Below are 17429 nucleotides of genomic sequence, written 5' to 3'. Positions count from 1 at the left end.
GAATAGTATCTCGCGACCGGTGTCAAGGTAACGGTTATCGGAAGCGAGTGACGAAAAGTTGTGTCGACGTCGCGTCGCTTCCCCGTTGATCACCTCGTCGTCGTCGTCGTCGTCCTCGTTAATTTTCGCTATCGCGTTATTTCGATTAAAAATTTGTGTGCTTCGTTAACGATTCGACCGCGGAACAGAAACAGCGTTCGAGGAGGTTCGTATACGCGGTTTTAATCGTTCGTTTACGCCTTTCGAGCAAAGGTTGCATAAAGGTTTCCTCGTTTCTCGAAGACGTCGCGTTCCCTCGGTCGTTCGTTGTTTGTTTGTTTGTCTCGGTGGCGCGTCGTCGGGTAGACGTTCGACGAACGCGGTCGATTCGTCGGAAGATTTTTATTTTTCCGGATAGAAAAATAAAAGGAGGGAGCGAAGGAGGGAAAGAAGAGGGCGCCGGAGAGGAGAAAAGCGAAGAAGAAAAGCGAACGGGGCTGTCGCGAATCGAGGTGGATTCGACGCGAAACGGAGCGAGGGTCGGGCGCGAAAATTCGTAGCGACCCGGTGGAGGATACCGGTCGGTTGATCGAATGCATTGTTTCGATAGGGAAGCAATCGACGCGGCATGAGTCACGTAAACTCGTGGCGCGTACACGAGAGCGAGCAAACGCGTCGGCGAAAACAATTTTTTGCTAATATTCGGGCTGGTAAAGGTGTGGATCGAAAGGAGAAAGAGAGAGGAGCAGGTAAACGGACGATGAAAAGGTAGAGGATAGAAGCGTCTGACGGTCCGTCGGGGGGTTAAGAAAAACCGTCGCGTCGTCGGGCTAGCTTCGTTCCGATTGGTCGATCCGGAGGGCCTCTTCTCCGAAATCCTGCTCGAATTCCGAGAAATCGGCCGGGACGCTACGCTCGCAACGGCATCCCCTTTTATCCGTTCGCGTGTTCGGTGCCGACGAGGACCGTCCAGTCGTCGTCTCTGTTCCTCGCGACGTACAGACGGAACCGGAAAACCGGAAGGGGACCGAGAACCGATTCGAACGGGGTTAGAGAAAGGAGGAACGCCGCGGCGTAAGAACCAGCGAAAAGTTAGGCAACCGTAAATGTTGGTACGCGCGTCTGTTTCCGCAGGGAAGGAGATCGTTGCGGCTACGGTGGAGCGCGGTAGTCGAAGAATTCGGACGAGATGAGACCCGACGAGGTGATACAAAACGAGAGGAGGGCGGCGGAGACGATGTCCGAAACGTCGGAGGGTACCGTGACCACGGTCTCCGGGAAATCGGTGTTCGAAAGCCGCGAGGAGTTACGAGACATCGCGGCTCTGCTGGGCATCGGCAATCCGGACGAGCTGCGCCAAGAGAGATTTCGCGTTGACCGCCGCAAATTGGAACAGATGCTTCTAGGTGAGCCGTTGTCTTCGCGAACGATACTCGATACGCGAATGTCATCGACGCATCGTTTAATTCGATCATCTGTTTGTAAACGGAATTACGGTTATCCTCGGCTCGCGGTGCTATACCTACCTATTATTTTCATCGATATCCGCTCGTCTTGTATTTATGTCACCGATCGAACCGATCTCGTAATACCAACGGGAACCTTTCGATTCTACTCGCGAGTCGTTTATCGATCGAGAAAGAACGCGTCGACGGGTGGAGGCGAAAAGGGTGTAGAGTTCGTTGTACTCTAACCGTATACATTCTGTTTTTCTTTTTGTTTACAGGTGACAATGACGTACCAAAAGAAGCGGACACGTTTTTTCACAACGTAAGTTGCGTTCCATCGGTCCGTCCGCGTCGACCGGTAGATCTCTCGATCCGCGCTTAGACCGCGCGCCACTCTTTTACAATTAATACGTCCACGCCGAGATAATTCGGTTGCGCAACTCTCCACGACTTTCCACGGCCCGTTTGATCGCGTGATCGGGTAACGCGGCAACATTTCCAGGGTTTAACGAAAACGCGTGGATTCTTGTCGTCGTTGTTCCGTAGGCGGTTTTTTCTTCGATCGATCGATCAATCGATTTTCGTTTTCGCGTATCGCGTGGCGGTTGGCGCAACGGCGTAGCACAGAAGGACACGCAACCGTTCGGCGCTCGCGCCACGCCGGCAAACGCGATGGCAACGTTCGCGCTTATCCTTATCGTGAACGCGTTGCGTAAAGGGGGGCCTGGAAATACACGGCTCGATTATTTATAGATCGGCTTTACGCGACTCGACGGTGCGCGCTCGATCCTACTTCTCCTCCTCGGAATCCCGCTTTCCACACGGAAAGCTGTTACGCTCCGCGCGGGACACGATACGGCTCGGTATCGACGTCGTTTCGAGCGCTCGCGAATTTTCCGGGTATTCGAGTCGAAAAGGAGCCACTCAAGGAACAACGGGAACGCGACCATCGCTCGAATAATCGGCGTTTCCCGAAATACCGTGTTACCCGCGACACGTAAATTTAGCGAGACTCGTTGGATCTCGGGACTCGGTTTATCCCCACCGCCGTGATATACCGGTTGGCAAGTGACGGCTCGAAGAATCGCTGCGTCGTGCTGCGTCGTACGGACGCTTCGAATAACGGTGGCTGTCGAACAAACCCTGATCCAAGGATAATCCGAGAATCGCGGAGAAGGATCCGTTCGTTATCGGTGAGCGAGAAAAAGCCGAGAAAATGCCGAGCACTTTCGAAACGGACGCGTCGAAGAGCGAAACGACAGGACCGGAGTAAGACCGATTTTCCTAAGTTAACTGCTGGCGGAAATCCGTACTCGATAATAGGTCGTAAACGAAGGAAAGCGGTACCGTTCGAACGACCGTTTACGGCCCTACCTGCCGACCAAATTTACCTGACCGATCGTTCTCGGGTAGCCCACGCTGTTCGGACTTTCATCGAAATCGCTGTCCGTCGTAGCAGGTCAAGTCGTTGGCGCGTGGTTAGACGTCCCGCTGTCTCGCGTTGCTCCGAGTTTCGTACCGAACGACGTCGATATCGAAACGTTTCGAGCATACGACCGCGTGTCTACCTGTTTTGCTCGAATCGCGCGTCGAGCCGTATAGAGACGAACGAAGAGACGGAAACGAGGGAGACGGTGCGGTGGCCGTCGTCCGACCGCGTGCTGTCCGCACGGTTGTTTCTCGGTCGCGTCGCGAACGGAGGAGGACGGTGGAGGGAGAACGAAGGAGCGCGTAGGAAAAGAACGGAGACGGAGACGAATAGAGCGGTAACGGCAACGAGTGGGAGGCGGTTCACCGGGAGCCGTCCCGTTACATTATCCGCTGTTAGTCAGTCAGTCGTAGCAGCGATTTCGAGGCGGTAAAACGAAAGACGACGCGCGCTGTTCGAAAGCCTGTTCTCTCGACGAGATCGCCGGGTCGCGTCGCGTCGCGCCACGCCACGCCACGCCACGCCACGCCGCCTCTTGTCACGGTGAAAGTGGCTTACAGTTTTATACCGCGTTATCGCCTAGTCGCGAACGATACGCGCCGAGGCGAAGCAGTCGCGCGAACGTTGACTCGATCGGGCGGCGGTCGATCCGGAGAACGAGCCGAGTCCCTCTCGGTACGACCGCGCGATTCCTGCCAGCCGATAGATCGTCGATCGATCGAATATCCCGGTGAAATCTCGCGTCTCGTCGCCTCGGAAAATCGAACGAGAGAAGCGGACCAAGTGAACGGTTAACGAACGGATCGGGACGTTCCGCGCGTTTCTCGATAGTCGTGTCAGTGAAAGTACGCGAGTCACCACCCGGAGGAGTCTCCGCGAGATTCTTTTCGCGGAGTGTCGCGGCGTGCCGGTTCGACCGCATCCGTTGTCCTCGAGAGAGAGATCGCGCGCGGCTATCATGTCGCCTGCCTGAACGTTCGCGATAACGTTCCAGAGCAAACGCGAGTGGCCAACTCGTGAAATCTCCAAGCCGAATTCGCTTTTTTTTTTCTCGCGTCGTTTCGCCTACGATTCGCGGAGGATCGCTACCATCGATCGAGATACCACCTGTCGACGACGATGACCGTGGTAATGTCCGACGAACATCGCGCGCGAGCCATCGTTTCGTCGGCGAATCCCGACGGGACTAATTCGACGCGTAATTTGTTGCAGGTTATGGAGGAAACGAACACCTTCGTTACGTGGCCGTCCCGACTGAAGATCGGAGCAAAGTCGAAAAAAGGTAAGCGCGCGTGCGCGAATCGCGCTCCTCGAGTAACGCGTACATCGAAAGCGGCGTCGAATCTAAGGAGAGATCGGCAATGGGAATGGGAACGGGAACGAGCGTCCTAGACGCGTAGCGAAGCGAAGGTTCGACGACTTTGACGACCTTGGGTGACGGGGCCGAGCAGCTACGTTTCCTGACTCGCCTCGAGTTTTCTCCTTCTGTTCGTTTACGTCGGCTTTCTCGTTCCTCGATCTCGAGAATCGGATCGAATCGGATTCTGACCGAACGGAACGGAACGGAACGGAATCTCGTTACGTAGGCACGGTACGACGATTACGTCAGTATCGGGTGAACCGCGTCGGCTTGGCTCGCCAGCTGACGTCGCGCCGGTATCGCGTATTCTCTCGCGACGTCTATTTGCAGCTCGTCTACGCAAATTCTTCTGTCGCGTACGCGCTTTTGCGTTCCAACTGGCAGACCGATCGCTGTAAACTCGCCGTAAACTTTCTTCCGTGCTCGAACGAATTCGCTCGACGACGCGTCGAGGAAACAGCGTTTCGCGCAACGACGACTCCTTTCCGAACGTAGGCTCGATAATTAGAGCGCACCTATTAATCGAAAGTGATTACGAAACGACTCGCGTGCTTGCTTCGGCGCAGCAGGGCGTATCGGCAAAGTAAAACGGCGTAGACCGGCTTCGGCCGTCGGAACGAAATTCGCTCCTTTCCCGTCTTATCTGCGCGAACCTTCGGCGATTCGCTCGGCGATTCGCGCGACGAATCGTAATCGTGCGACGAGATCGTGCAGCGTCGAGTGGAAAGGTTTCGTCGACTGACCGATCGGTCGGCGCTTCACTCGTTGGCCTTTTCTCGCGTTCAGCTCGCCGTGGAAACTTTTCGGTGATTCATTCCTTCCTCGTGACCTGAACAGCTGTTGCGTGCCTCGTTTCACCTCCTCTCGCCTCCTCGTCCCACCTTCGCCGTCGCCGCCGCCGCCGCCGACGACTTCTCTCTTTCGACTTCTCTTTCGGTTTTTCTTTCGTATTTGCCATTGCTTTTGCTTCCTTCGCGCTCTTTCTCTTTCGACCGACGAATCGTTTGTGCGTGACGAGTCGCGCGTAATCGGGTATAAATAGTTTCCCGAGAGTCTAACCTCCCACGGATTTTCTACCTTGTTCGCGTGTCGAAACTCGTTCGCCTGTCGGTGTTGTCCTTTCGAGCGAGAGACGCGTTTCGTTTCCGTCGAACGCCAACCGTTGACCATCGAATGCCATTCTCCGACGAATCTATTTGGACGCGCGAATCGTTCGATTACCGGCTTCCGATTCGTTCGAGCAACGCGTGTTCGTCGCGATTCGTGCACGGGGTCAGCCGCGATGACGCGCGACGATGGAATTATTCCGCTGCAAACCGTTGGAAGGTCGGTCGCGACCTTCGCTCGATCCCATCGTATCGCTGGATCGTTGTTTCTTCCGGACTTTTCGCGACATTTTGCTCGTTCGAGTTTAACTCGACGAAAGCGTAAAAGTACCGTGCACAGCTGGAAAGATTGCACGCGGGACGACGCGAGGCCAACGGGTGATATCTGCTTAGCGGCATCCGATTAGAAAATTCTACGTTCCGTTTCGTTTCGATTCGTTTGTCCGATCGACCAACCGATAAACGCGCTCTCGAAAAATGCCAAGTGCATCGGAGAAGGAGGGATCGCAATTTTCGGCGACAAATACGGAACGGTCGAGCCAAAATCGACGAACGAACGGACATGTTTGGTATTTCGATATTAAACGGGAAGGAAAATTTGGCGAAATTTCAGCGTTACGAAAGCTGTTTCGCGGTACGCGGCATCGCTTGTATCGCGTACAAACGAGTACCGTGGGCGGTGCTGTAACCGAGCAACAACGAGGAATATCGATCTTTTCCAACTTGGATATGTCCGACATCGATTCGAGCAACGCGACGACAGTTCGAGGCGAAGAAGGAAATTTGTCGGTATCGCGTATCCGAGAATCGCGCCTGCCAAAAATGGCTGTACTGCTTGGACTCGATGATTCGTATTCGCGATCGAATCTGTCGATCGTTTCGCGTTATCTTTGCCGAAAGAGAACGCGACGGGGATATTAGCGGAGGTGGCACTCTGTCTATTTCTGGGTGAAACTTTTCATTGGGACGAGGTTTTTTTCCTCTTGGCAACCGACTACGTACTCGTCCGTTTTTCTACCTAGTCTCGGTATTTTTACGCGAATTCACGGTACGCGTCGATCGTTCCGCGATACGGCCATGATCCGAAAATTCGTTCGCGATATCGCGGCGATAAAAGGCGCGGCGAATTCGCGGAATCGCTCGCTAAATATTTACGCGGTAGAAAGAGCGAGTCGAGCTGCAACGAGTCGCCTTACCTTGCCTCGCCGCTTTCCTTCCTTCTTCGAGATCGATTACGAAATCTTTTTCAACGTTCGATTTCCTGCTTTTTCGATCGATTCGGTACGACTCGTGCACCGAACTCGAATTAATAGCTTCGCTTCTGCTTCCGTTTCTTCGTTTTTTATTCGCGACCACGCGACGCGTCGCGCTCGTTCCGATTGCGAAATCGGAACCTAATCGACCGATAATTAATTACGTTTCAGCGAGGACGCGTCATTGTCCGCGAGTTTCGAACGTTTCCGTAGCCAGGAAGAAATGACGCTCGAAAGACCGTAGTAGGACACGCTCGAAGAATATTAAATCGCTCGTACGAGCTTCTCCGTCGATCGCGTTCCCTCGATGTACTCGTTACTCGTTACTAATCGAAAGATTAAAGTACGCATCGTCGCGACGTTGCATAATTTGTGTGCTCGTTGTTTTACAGATCCGCATATAAAGGTCGCGGGTCGACCGGATGACGTGCGAGCTGCGAAGGAGAAGATAATGGAAATTTTGGACACGAGGGTAAGCGGTCACCGCGTTCTTTTTCTTCGCGTCGTTTTCTCCTTGTTTTCTCCACCGATCTCCGTTCTCATTTTCGTTCCGATGGATCGCGAGAAACGTTCGCGAGAAAGATTAAACAAAGGAAGATAAAAAAAACCGCGAATCCACGAGAGAGAAACGGAGAGATAAGGTAGCGATCGAGCGACCGGAGTCACGGGCAGCCGATTCGCTGCTTTTTACCGAAACGTTACGTCATTCCGCGAACAGCGAGATTAGCTGTGACCTCGTCGATCGGCTTTCGACTTTCAGCGTACCGAATTGATCGGCTCCGCGTGTCGCGCAAACATTTTGCGCTACTCTTTATCGAAGATAATTCCTCGAGTCGGTCGATAAAGCGTTTCACGCGTACCGCCGTCTTCGTAACGATACGAGACAACGATCGATATCGCGGTATCGATATTTCCTACAACTGGTCTTTTCGCCTCGCGACAAATTATGCGTTACGTGGCGCGCTTACGTGCTCGCCCGCTCGTCTTTTATCGAGGAACAACCAACGATTCGTCGAGCCACGCCGTTCGATCATATAAACTCGATACGTTCACCGACACGACGTTTCGACGTTTAGACGTTTAGATCGCGCGACCACGCATTGCGAGAGGCTATTCTATTTATACGCGAATTCTCCGCTACGAAAGCGAGACGTTCAGCCCGTCCGGCTCGCGTTTACCGATCGGCCGATTCGCTTGCCGCGTACCGTTATCTCCGACGCGACGTCCATCGTTCGCGCGAATCGCTCCTTCCTAGCTTGCTCTTCTCTTTCTCTTTTCGTCTACCGTTTCTCGGCTCGCTACGAAAAGGAAACGATAGAAAACCGATCGTACCGGTTCGTTACCGTCTGGCCGTTTCGTCGATTACGACCGCTCACCTACCCGCGACTCTATTCCGTTCGATTCGTGCACGCGTTCGCTTCGTCGCGGCGAGTTGCATAGGCGGAACGCCGAGCGATATCGCGAGCGCACCTTTTATTACGTAACGCTCTGGATAGACTCGATTCGACGACTCGATCGGTGGATCACGAGCGTCTCGCGTAAGCGAAATAACGAGAGAGAATGTAACGGTTCCGTTGCGTCGCGGACGTTCCGCGAGTTCGCCTCGAATCGTACTGAACCGACGCGTTGTTCGCGTCGTTCTCCGTTACAGCAGAGCAACAGAGTAACCATGAAGCTGGAAGTTGGATACACCGATCATTCGCACATCATAGGCAAGGGTGGTCTGACGATCAAACGGGTGATGGAGGAAACCGGATGTCATATTCATTTCCCGGACAGTAATCGAAGCAATCATCAGGAGAAGAGTAATCAGGTGTCGATCGCCGGGGAGATGGAGGGCGTCGAACGTGCCCGTGCTCGAATCAGGGTAAGTTCGAAGACGGGAACGCGTCGTTCGAACGTGCACGATCTACGGTCCGATTTCTCTTGGCCCTTTCAGAATCTCACGGCTCTGATCTTCTCGTTCGAGTTGCCGATCATGGGCTCGTCGCAAACCGTGCCGGATTCCACTTCGCCGTACATGATCAAGATCCAAGAGAAGTACAACGTTCAAGTGATGTTTCGCACCAGACCGAAATTGCACGCTACACTGGTAGTGGTGAAAGGTTGCGAATGGGAAGTGTCTCAAGTGAAGGAGGCGACCGTCTTGCTGATTCACTACATGTGCCAAAACCTAGCTGTAAGCGTACCTACCTGTATCTCGTGTTTCGCGCGTAGATCCTCGTTACGCGCGTTTCGTCGTTTCAGAGTCAAATACAAGTACAAATGACGATGGAGATATCGCCGCAGCATCACAGCATCGTCCTTGGAAAGCAGAGCAGTAATCTCAAGATGATCATGCAGCGCACCGGTACTCAAATAATGTTCCCCGATGCCGGCGATCCAAATATTCCTAGCCTGAAGAAGAGCAACGTGACTATCACCGGTGGCATTCACAACGTCTACCTGGCACGGCAACAGTTGGTGGTAAGTTTCATGATATTCATGGTAACTTTCACGATATTTTCACGCTATTTTCACGCTATTTCCGTTCGATCGCGTACAGGGCTCGCTGCCTCTGGTTCTGATGTTCGACCTTCCCGAGGACTCGGTGTCGTGCGTCGACACGGAAAACATCTCGCAGCTGATGCGATCGTTGGACGTGTTCATAAACGTGAGGCACAAACCGAAGCAGAGCACGTTGTCGGTGATCGTGAAGGGAATCGAACGAAACGCCAGTAACGTTTACGAGGCGAGAAAACAGCTGTTGGGACTGGACGAGCCAAGAGTGCACGCGGAGATACCTGCCACGTATCATATCCCGAACGCGGAGAACGTTTTTCAAGGAAACGGCAGCAACGGATCAGGTAGGTCTCCTTCCGTCGCCTTTCTTCCTCTTTCGTTGTTTTCGTTCTTTTCACGGTGCACGAGGCTTAACGATCGTAACGATACCACTCGCGCAGCTACCAACAACAATCTGGTCGGCAATCTATCGGACAGCTTGTCGAACATCTTGACGATAAACACGCAAAATCCTCCGTACTGCGTGTCCCCGATGTCTCATTCGCCGAATCCGATGGGTTTATCGCCTCATTGGGGCTTGTCGACGATACCGTCCATGTTTTCGTCGATTCCGCTTCATCACGCTTACCCGTATCCGCACCTTAATCATCTGCTGACTACGCAGCACGTGTTGTACAACAACGCGATGCCGACTCATTCTCACGGATCGACGAACCACGGGTTCACCGGTATGGGTCAACTTCGCTCCAACTCGTCTGCGGGCTTTCACGGTATTCACGGACCGAACGGTAGCTCCTTACCGGACAGCAAAGAAGGCAGCAGTAAGTCTCGTTTCGAATCATCGCCGCTAACGCCGTTTCCTTTCGTCACCTAACCGTTCGATTCTCGATTGCAGCTTACTCCTCGTTGAGCAGCGTATCCAGCTCTCTGTCTAGTCCAGCGATCAGTCCGCGTAACGTGTCTCCGGTCAATCCCGTCGAGACCAGTCCCAATTTGGGTAAGAATCGTCGCCCTTTTCCTAACCGACCATCTTAAAACGACCCGTGTCACACGAGCGTTTGCTCTCTTACAGATCTGTGCAGCATGCTGTCCGATTTGTCGGTCGCCGATCGACGCGCGCCAGGTTGCGAAAAGAAGTCGCTGGAAATGGCCGTGCAGCAAAATTTTGCACCGTTCGATTACGAACAGAAGAAGATATTGGCGGCGAAAGCGATTCAATCGAAACCGAGCTTCAACGAGTATCGCGTTCCCACGTCCGCTTGGTCCGGTTACGGTCTCAGTCAATCCATTCCTCCGATCGGCACGACCGACTTGAACAAAGTGAGCCGCTCCGCTCGCGTCGTAAACGAATACTCTACGAACGTTACATTCGCGTCTCGTTTACAGGAGCTGACGACCGCTTCTCATCCTTCCGACCCGTGGAAGGAACCAACGACGCCGGTTTTCGGCAAAGAGGTCGACTTCGGAATCGGTTCCGGCAAAGATCGCGTTGGACAGATCGGCGTGACCTCCAACTACGTGGAACACACGCCTACTTCGCATCTGAACAGGATTACGTCTCATCGCTACGACGACTTGACCAGCATGTTGACCAACGTCGGACTGGAGAAATATATTCGTGAGTGAAATCGTTATAACGCGTCACCACGACGTTCCTTCGCTTTTGCCTATCCGTCCCCGACCCACGTTGCTCGTTTTCTGTTTGCTAGGCCTGTTCACGTCTCACGAAGTGGACATGGCTACGTTTCCCTCGCTAACGGAGAAAGATCTCTGCGAAATGGGGATATCCGCTTGGGGCGCGAGGCGCAAAATAATGCTGTTGATCGCTGGTACGTAAGCTGGATCGCGTTTCATGCTCAAAGTTCATTCTTTCTTTTTTCTTATCTTTCTCTCTCTCTCTCTCTCTCTCTCTCTCTTGTTTCGCGCGACGGTTAATGACTCGATTCGCTCCGTTTCCTTTTCAGAAATGAACAAACGAACCAGTCCGTTCTGCGGAAGCGCCGCTCCTGGCGCGGAACGCAAGACGTCCACCGCCGGTATCGCCTCGGCGCCGATGGAAAAATGTAATTTGGACAGCAGATGGTAAAAAGAGCCGAAAAAATGTAGTGAGTCTCGTGATGTTCGAAGAGAATCGTTGCAACGGACTTGAACAGGATCGCGTTGTACTTAATGCTCGCGTTGTGGATCGTTTGCGCGGAAGATAGCGACGTTCCGAAACGATGAAGATCGCGAGAAAACCGAGATCGTGTTGCGCGGCTTATTTCGCCGACTCGACGATAAAATCGACGCGTTGAATTTGCGATTCCAGGCATCGAAGAATTAGCCCGATTGATTGTTTATCGTGAACGAGGACCGTCTATATCTGTTATTTTTTTTTTTTTTTTTTTAATTTTTTTTCTTCATTCCACAGTCCTCGATTCGCGCAGCCGGTAGGTGCCTTAGGTTAAGGAACTCGTTATTGCTAATTTAGTTTCGTTAACGTTTTCTTGCGTTGCTAAATTGTCTTTCAATCCGTCGCACGATACTCGGCGGTTCGATGACTTCCTTCGTCGCTTCGCGCGCGTTTACGTAACGGCGAGCACTTGGTGAATCGCGAACGGCGTATATGTAGAAGAAATCGATGAATGGACAACGATTCGATCGTTGCAACGAAAACGCGACAAACGCGTCCGCGCGATCGGCGGCCTTTCGCCTTAGCGAAGTTCAAATATTTATCTCGACTAAGCTCGAAATTCGGTGAGACGCGAAGAGAAGAAAGGAAAAGGAGAAGAGTAGAAAGCGCGGCAGAATCGAACAGCGAGTCGGCTTGCGAGTGTTCGCGGCTCCGTTTTCGAGTTTTACAAAATAACAAAGTATTTATTATTGATTCGCGAGGGACGCCGAACGCGCGTCGAATGTTCGAGTTTGCTGCTTCGAAAGCGCGATTCGAGCTCAACTCGCGCGGTTGGTTTAGAGCGCGTTTACGCCAGACAGTCGATCGATATTTCGGGTGCATCGTGATTTTCTTACGTTTTCTTTTTCTTTCCCCTCACTTTTTTTTTTGTTTCTTTCGAATCCGAGCACTCGATACGATCACGCGGGGAATCGTTGAGCCGAGAGATACTTTTGTCGGATCAAGCTGCATGCACGAGTTTTCTTGGTCCGTTTACGCGTTAACGGTTTTACGGTGGTAAGGTAATCGCTCGATATAAATTATTAACGTTTTAAACCAATTTTTTTTCTTTCTCTCGCGAGCACGACCGAAACGGAAGCGTTCGACGTAGGGTGATCGAACATGGGTCCACGGTAGGATATCGTAACACCGTCTCGGTCGACGATGCCGAGAATTTAACCGCTAAAAGTTCCGATAGAAATTTATCGAGCCTTTTCGAGCGTATATTATTTTCGTTCGGTACCGCGCGATCGCCCCGTGCTCGATAACGATCGTTATATTAGAATGTTGGGAAAAGAAAAAAAGGTGGTTCTACGTGTCGCGTTATCCGCTTGTGTGTACCTATTATTGTATATGTATGTGTGCGCGCGTGAGTATACGTGGGATATATTACAAGACTGTGTCCGATCGTCCCTGTTCCTCGTGTTCGTGTTTCACGGTTAACCGATATAATCGTTTCTTCGAATAAACGAAAGGACTAATTAACTAGCTTCGAACGATTCGTTGTTCGATCGTCCCACCGATCGGACCGCGAACGCGTTTTCCACTTTGTCGTTACCTTCGTAAGGAACATTATCGTTCTCGTTTTCTCGTTTTTCGTTTTCGCGATGCAACGTCGCAAAAGCGTCGCTGATTCGTTATTCGCGAGACGAAGCTTGATCGATGGGCGCAAAATTTCTTTCGACGCGAGTTCTCGCACGATCGTACGGAACTCGATTTTTCGAATCGACGCGTCGTGCTGTTCTTCGATGTTCCTATCCGCAAAATTGCGCGAAATTTCAGCCGGTATTTCGCGCGACGTTGCGAATCAACTAGTTGTTACAGAGATTAGAATTAAACGATAAAAGAGACTAGGACGCGACAACGAAATTTTCGATGCCTAGCGCTTCAACCGTCACGATTACGGTACGATCCGAAAGCATCAGGACCGTTCGTTCCGTGTTTTTCCCGACGCGTTGCGTATCGCGCTTTTTCTGCCAACTTGTTTCTCTCTCTTCCTCTTTGTCGCCGATCAGGTTTTTTCTGTTCGTAGAACAGAACGAAGGGAAAATCGCGACTCGACCGACACGGAGGAAGAGAGAAATTTGGGAAGAACGAGGATGCAGCAACTATCCGTTGAAATAGCTCGACTGACCGAACGTGCTTCTCTCGAGTATGCTCTCATGGACGGAGTAAAAGAATAACGATAAATAACGATCGTTGAAACGATACCGACGGTAACGCGTTCTCGACGAATCTGTTTCCTTCGCGAAAGTCGCGTCCCAGTTTCGAATCGACGTATTCGATACGTTTCCGAACGACGAGCCGCGTTGACCGTACTTGCCGAAAAATAAACACGCAAAGAAGAAAAGACGGGAAGAGAATTCGATACGATTTTGTTCGGTGTCCGCGAGATCGTCGAAATATCGTGCGTCTCGGCTAATCGTATCGAACGGCGCGTAAAGTACGTTTTCGGAACAACGAGGCGATCGTTTCCGTAAAGCTGAAAGAAACGATCGAAGCGAAGAAATAATAAAAAGGACAAGAACGAGATGAAACGAAAACATTCCAGAATGGCTATACGCGTTTATAGCGCGCGTTCGAATTCGTCGTAAGACGATCGAAAGGACGTATCCGCCCATCGAGCAAGCGAAACGACTCGACGAATGGATCATTCGACCGATCTGTATATAGGATAATACTGTATTTAAAAAGGTGAAAAAGAAAAAAAGGAGCGCGTATCGCGTCGAATGCACGAAAGGGAAAGCGTTTTACTACGATGCGGAATGATATTTTTATACGGTAATCGTTGGGTATTTCGACGAACGACGCACGTATCTCGTAATCGTTCCATCGTCGTTCGTGTCGAAGGAAACGCCGAGTAAAGAAATAAGATCGAAACCTTGTATCAAAGTGAATAAAGAAAATTTTTGTATTGCTATTTTTTAATAAAACAAAACTGAATACACAGGCGCAAAATGTTGTACAAAGAAGACGAGGACACGAAGGTAGATTCGCGTTAATCGTCGCGCGGAACAGTTTAAACGTGGTCGAATAATCGAGAAACGATGAAAACGAAAGAAAGAAGACGGCCGAACAAAGTCTAATTCGGTTCAACTGGTTTCCGGTTCGGCGGGCAAACTCGGAAAACTCGATCGGTACGTTTTCATGTCTTGTACGTAGAGTCTGGTGTCGCATTCGGGACACTGAAAGTCGCGCGTCGCGACGAAATGGGCCTTCAGACAATAGTAGCAAAAGAGATGTTCGCAGCCGGCGTGAACCGGCAAGATCGGAGCGTCGCCGCAATAAGAGCACTTGGTCGATCGGTTCATCGCCGGGAAAGAACGTCGTAGGTTGGCGCGATTGCTCGTACCCGCGAAGAGCTTCTTCGCCGTGTGCTTCAGGTAATGGAAATTGAGCATGGGTAAGCCGGTGGTGAACAATTCCGTTAAACCGTGCCAGAGCAGTTCCCTCGTCATGTACGAGTATCCGATGCTCCTGGGCTTGTGAACGGTCGACGAACTGTTTGCTATCCCCAACAGATACTCGACGAGGCGAGGTTGCGTTCCACGATGCAGAAACACCAGCAAGTTGATCAACTCGAGCAATCTCGCGACGTTCGCGATACGATCGAACGCGGTCTTGAAATTTCGATCGACGTCGGTGTTGGCGAGCTTATCTCGCGCGTACGCCGGGACGATCGTCGAAATCAAGTAGAGAACGGACTTTGTACCGGTGATGTTCTCGTAACGCAAATCGAGCAGTTGCTGGCCAAAGGTCGAATTTCCTCGTCGCAACGAAAAGTACCATACCAGATAGCGGAGAAGAGCGTCGATCTCTGGTTGCCATCGATCGATCTTTTCGATCGGTTGATACTTGGTAATCTCTTTCGCTTGGTTCCGCAACACTTTATAAATTTCCTCGTCCAATTGAGCCGCGTCGATCTGATTGATTCGAGACACGTAGGTAGCCGTCGGCATTTTCGTTTCTCTGGTCGACGAGTTCGCGGTCGAAAACGCGAATTAACCGTGCCGCCGCGTCACGGAAAAGCGGAACGACCCGTCGAAATGACGCAAAGAGCGGCGCGGCGACGGGTAGATCGGTCGAGGAAGCGATTATTTCGGTTGTGGCGCGATCGCGTCTCGCGCGGTGGAAGGGCGAGTAAAGTGGGCGAACGGAACAACGAGTCGATCGGTCCGGTTTAGTCGGCTCGAAGGTAACGAAGGAAAAGGAGGTCGGCGAGGGAGCGCGCGAGTCCGAACGGTATCGAAAAGATCGGCCGCCGTGCGCAAACTTAACGGGAAGGAAACGTCGAACGCGAGAGGAAGGAAAGAAGCAGGAACGTAGAGCGTTTAGCGCGAAAGCGAGGTTAGGAATAAAGGAGAACGGCGGGTGACGGGTGGCATCGTCGAGAGTAGCCGAGACGGCACGACTCCTCACGAATTCTCGCGACAGGCCACGAATCGGCACGACTGGCGTCGGGTCTGTTCGGCTCGGACTACTACGTCCCTTGGTCCCCTGGACGAGAAACGGAGCGAGTATCGCGACGCGCAGCTTCGATCACGAATCTCTCTGGTGGTTAGCCGCAGTGAAGGAATCGCAGTCGCGGAGCACGCGCGTGCGACCGCCCTCTGTTAGCGTTCTCTCGGAAATCACGTGTAAAAGGGAACGTAAAAGCAATCGTAGTCGCGGACGGTGGCTCGCAGAGTTTCGAGAGTAGGAAACGTCGAACGAGGAGGACGAACGAGAACGAAGAATCGAGGAAACGATCGTGGTTGGTCGTAGGTCGCGATCGAGCGGTTCGCGTCGCGGCGGCGATTACGCGATCGACGCAACGATTCGAGGTTAATTCGAGAGACAGCTTGGAACGTGCGCGACCTCGCTCGAGCTTCTCGAGTCTCGAACCCGCGTCCTATCGCGTTTCGGGCTCCATGTTGCCGCTGGTGGAATGACGTCATCGAGTGTTGGTGCTTCGAGAGTGAGCTTCCTCCTTACCCGTTCTTTCCAAGTTACCCGATCATGTTTTCGTGATAAATTTTAAAATCTTTTGGTGCGGAAGACGGTGAATCGGTTGAACTCGCGGCGAATTCTGCTCGCCGCTCACCGCCATCGCGTTCGAGTATCACGCATTCGCCACTCGAGGTGAGTTACTCCGATTTACTTATATAATGTCCGTCCGAAACATCGTGTCCGCGAGAATTCACGGTCGAATCGTCGCGTCGTTCCGTCAAACGACAGGTTAACCTCTGATCCGACCTTCCGTTCTCCGATTTCTCCGACTGTCCCGTTGCTCTGGCTGTCGCTCGTCTCCGCTTTCTGCTGCGTTCTGTTTTTCTCTCATTCTCCTCGCCCTTCCTTCGCATTTTCCTCGTTCGTTCGCCAAACGTTTCTACTCTATTCGATTTAATCGGTTTCTCGTTGCTCCTCTTCGTTATTTTTCCTTTGCCGAAATTTTATCGGAGAAAAATTTTGTAGGCGGAAAAACCGCAACCTTTCGCGATATCACCGTTATAAGCTATTACGTAGCTGGAACCGTGTTTACCGGGTTAACGCGCCGCGTCTGGACTGGTCGCATCGCTTCTCTCTCTCTCTCTCTCTCTCTCTCTTTCTCGTTATTTTCGAGTCGGCCACTTGTTCGTGACCACCGATCGTTTCGGCGATTCTCGAACCTCCGAAAAATAACTTTCGCTCCGAACAAGCGGATTGACGGACGACGTTCGTCGGCTAAAAGCGTTCGTTCGCGGACTGGAATCGGTTAACCTGTCAAGGTTCGATCGGAGTTGGCCGACGCGCGTCGACGAGTCCACGCGTACCGAACAGTTTCGCGGACAGCCCACGCAACGTATCGGATTTGACCGCGCGGTCATGTTTCCGAAGCGATACGGTGTTTTTTCGATGGTTTTTCGCGCGCGTCACGACCGCTCGCCGTCGCGACGAGACACGATGCCGCAGGACCGTTTACGCGCGTTGCGTCGGCGAGCAGCGCGCGCCACGCGTTTTCCTCCAGTATTTCTTTAAATTTCCTTATTTCTCTGACGTCGCGACTGATCACGGCCATCGAAACTCGGGTTCGTAAACATCGAGTGTACACCGGTCGGTCGTCGTTCACCGATTCGATAGAAGGTGGGCGTGGCGTCGCGCGCAAAAATTTCTTAGCGGCTCGACAGACGGTTCGTATCTTTCGGTTGGATTTTCCCCGCGTACGAAAGAACCTAGACATT

At 52.1% G+C, this 17429-nt stretch overlaps 3 protein-coding genes across 10 annotated transcripts in view; 2 read left to right on the top strand and 1 right to left on the bottom strand.

Annotated features, from left to right (window-relative positions):
• Nucleotides 1-27: 27 nt before the first annotated feature.
• BicC (protein bicaudal C) lies at nucleotides 28-14143 on the top strand. 8 transcript variants are annotated; one of them, XM_076530862.1, is made up of 15 exons: nucleotides 28-205; nucleotides 1114-1385; nucleotides 1706-1749; nucleotides 4069-4138; nucleotides 6968-7047; nucleotides 8227-8442; nucleotides 8515-8754; nucleotides 8823-9041; nucleotides 9121-9421; nucleotides 9518-9898; nucleotides 9973-10074; nucleotides 10150-10397; nucleotides 10464-10695; nucleotides 10787-10906; nucleotides 11042-14143. In XM_076530862.1, the coding sequence occupies exons 2-15, from the start codon at nucleotides 1169-1171 to the stop codon at nucleotides 11161-11163; spliced, it is 2592 nt and encodes an 863-aa protein (XP_076386977.1). In that variant the 5' UTR covers nucleotides 28-205; nucleotides 1114-1168; the 3' UTR covers nucleotides 11164-14143. The 8 variants fall into 8 exon arrangements, with proteins under 8 accessions (XP_076386977.1, XP_076386980.1, XP_076386979.1 ...); XM_076530864.1 differs by lacking the exon at nucleotides 28-205 and adding an exon at nucleotides 767-1053 and having other exon boundaries at nucleotides 8230-8442; XM_076530863.1 differs by lacking the exon at nucleotides 28-205 and adding an exon at nucleotides 768-1027.
• Pex2 (peroxisomal biogenesis factor 2) lies at nucleotides 11443-15188 on the bottom strand. The gene has a single exon (XM_012296879.2). It carries the CDS (start codon nucleotides 15186-15188, stop codon nucleotides 14322-14324), a length of 867 nt encoding a protein of 288 aa, XP_012152269.2. The 3' UTR covers nucleotides 11443-14321.
• A 1020-nt stretch (nucleotides 15189-16208) lies between these two features.
• Nucleotides 16209-17429, top strand: part of bsk (mitogen-activated protein kinase dJNK) — a 31195-nt gene continuing 29974 nt past the window's right edge. Inside the window, exon 1 of the mRNA XM_076530919.1 lies at nucleotides 16209-16350. The gene's annotated coding sequence lies outside the window, so the exon portion shown is untranslated. The remainder of the gene's footprint in view (nucleotides 16351-17429) is intronic.

This window comes from Megachile rotundata, chromosome 4, assembly GCF_050947335.1.
Source record: "Megachile rotundata isolate GNS110a chromosome 4, iyMegRotu1, whole genome shotgun sequence".
Lineage (NCBI taxonomy): Eukaryota > Metazoa > Arthropoda > Insecta > Hymenoptera > Megachilidae > Megachile > Megachile rotundata.
The sequence above is the reverse complement of the archived record's forward strand: the minus strand, read 5'-3'. Positions and strand labels throughout refer to the sequence as shown.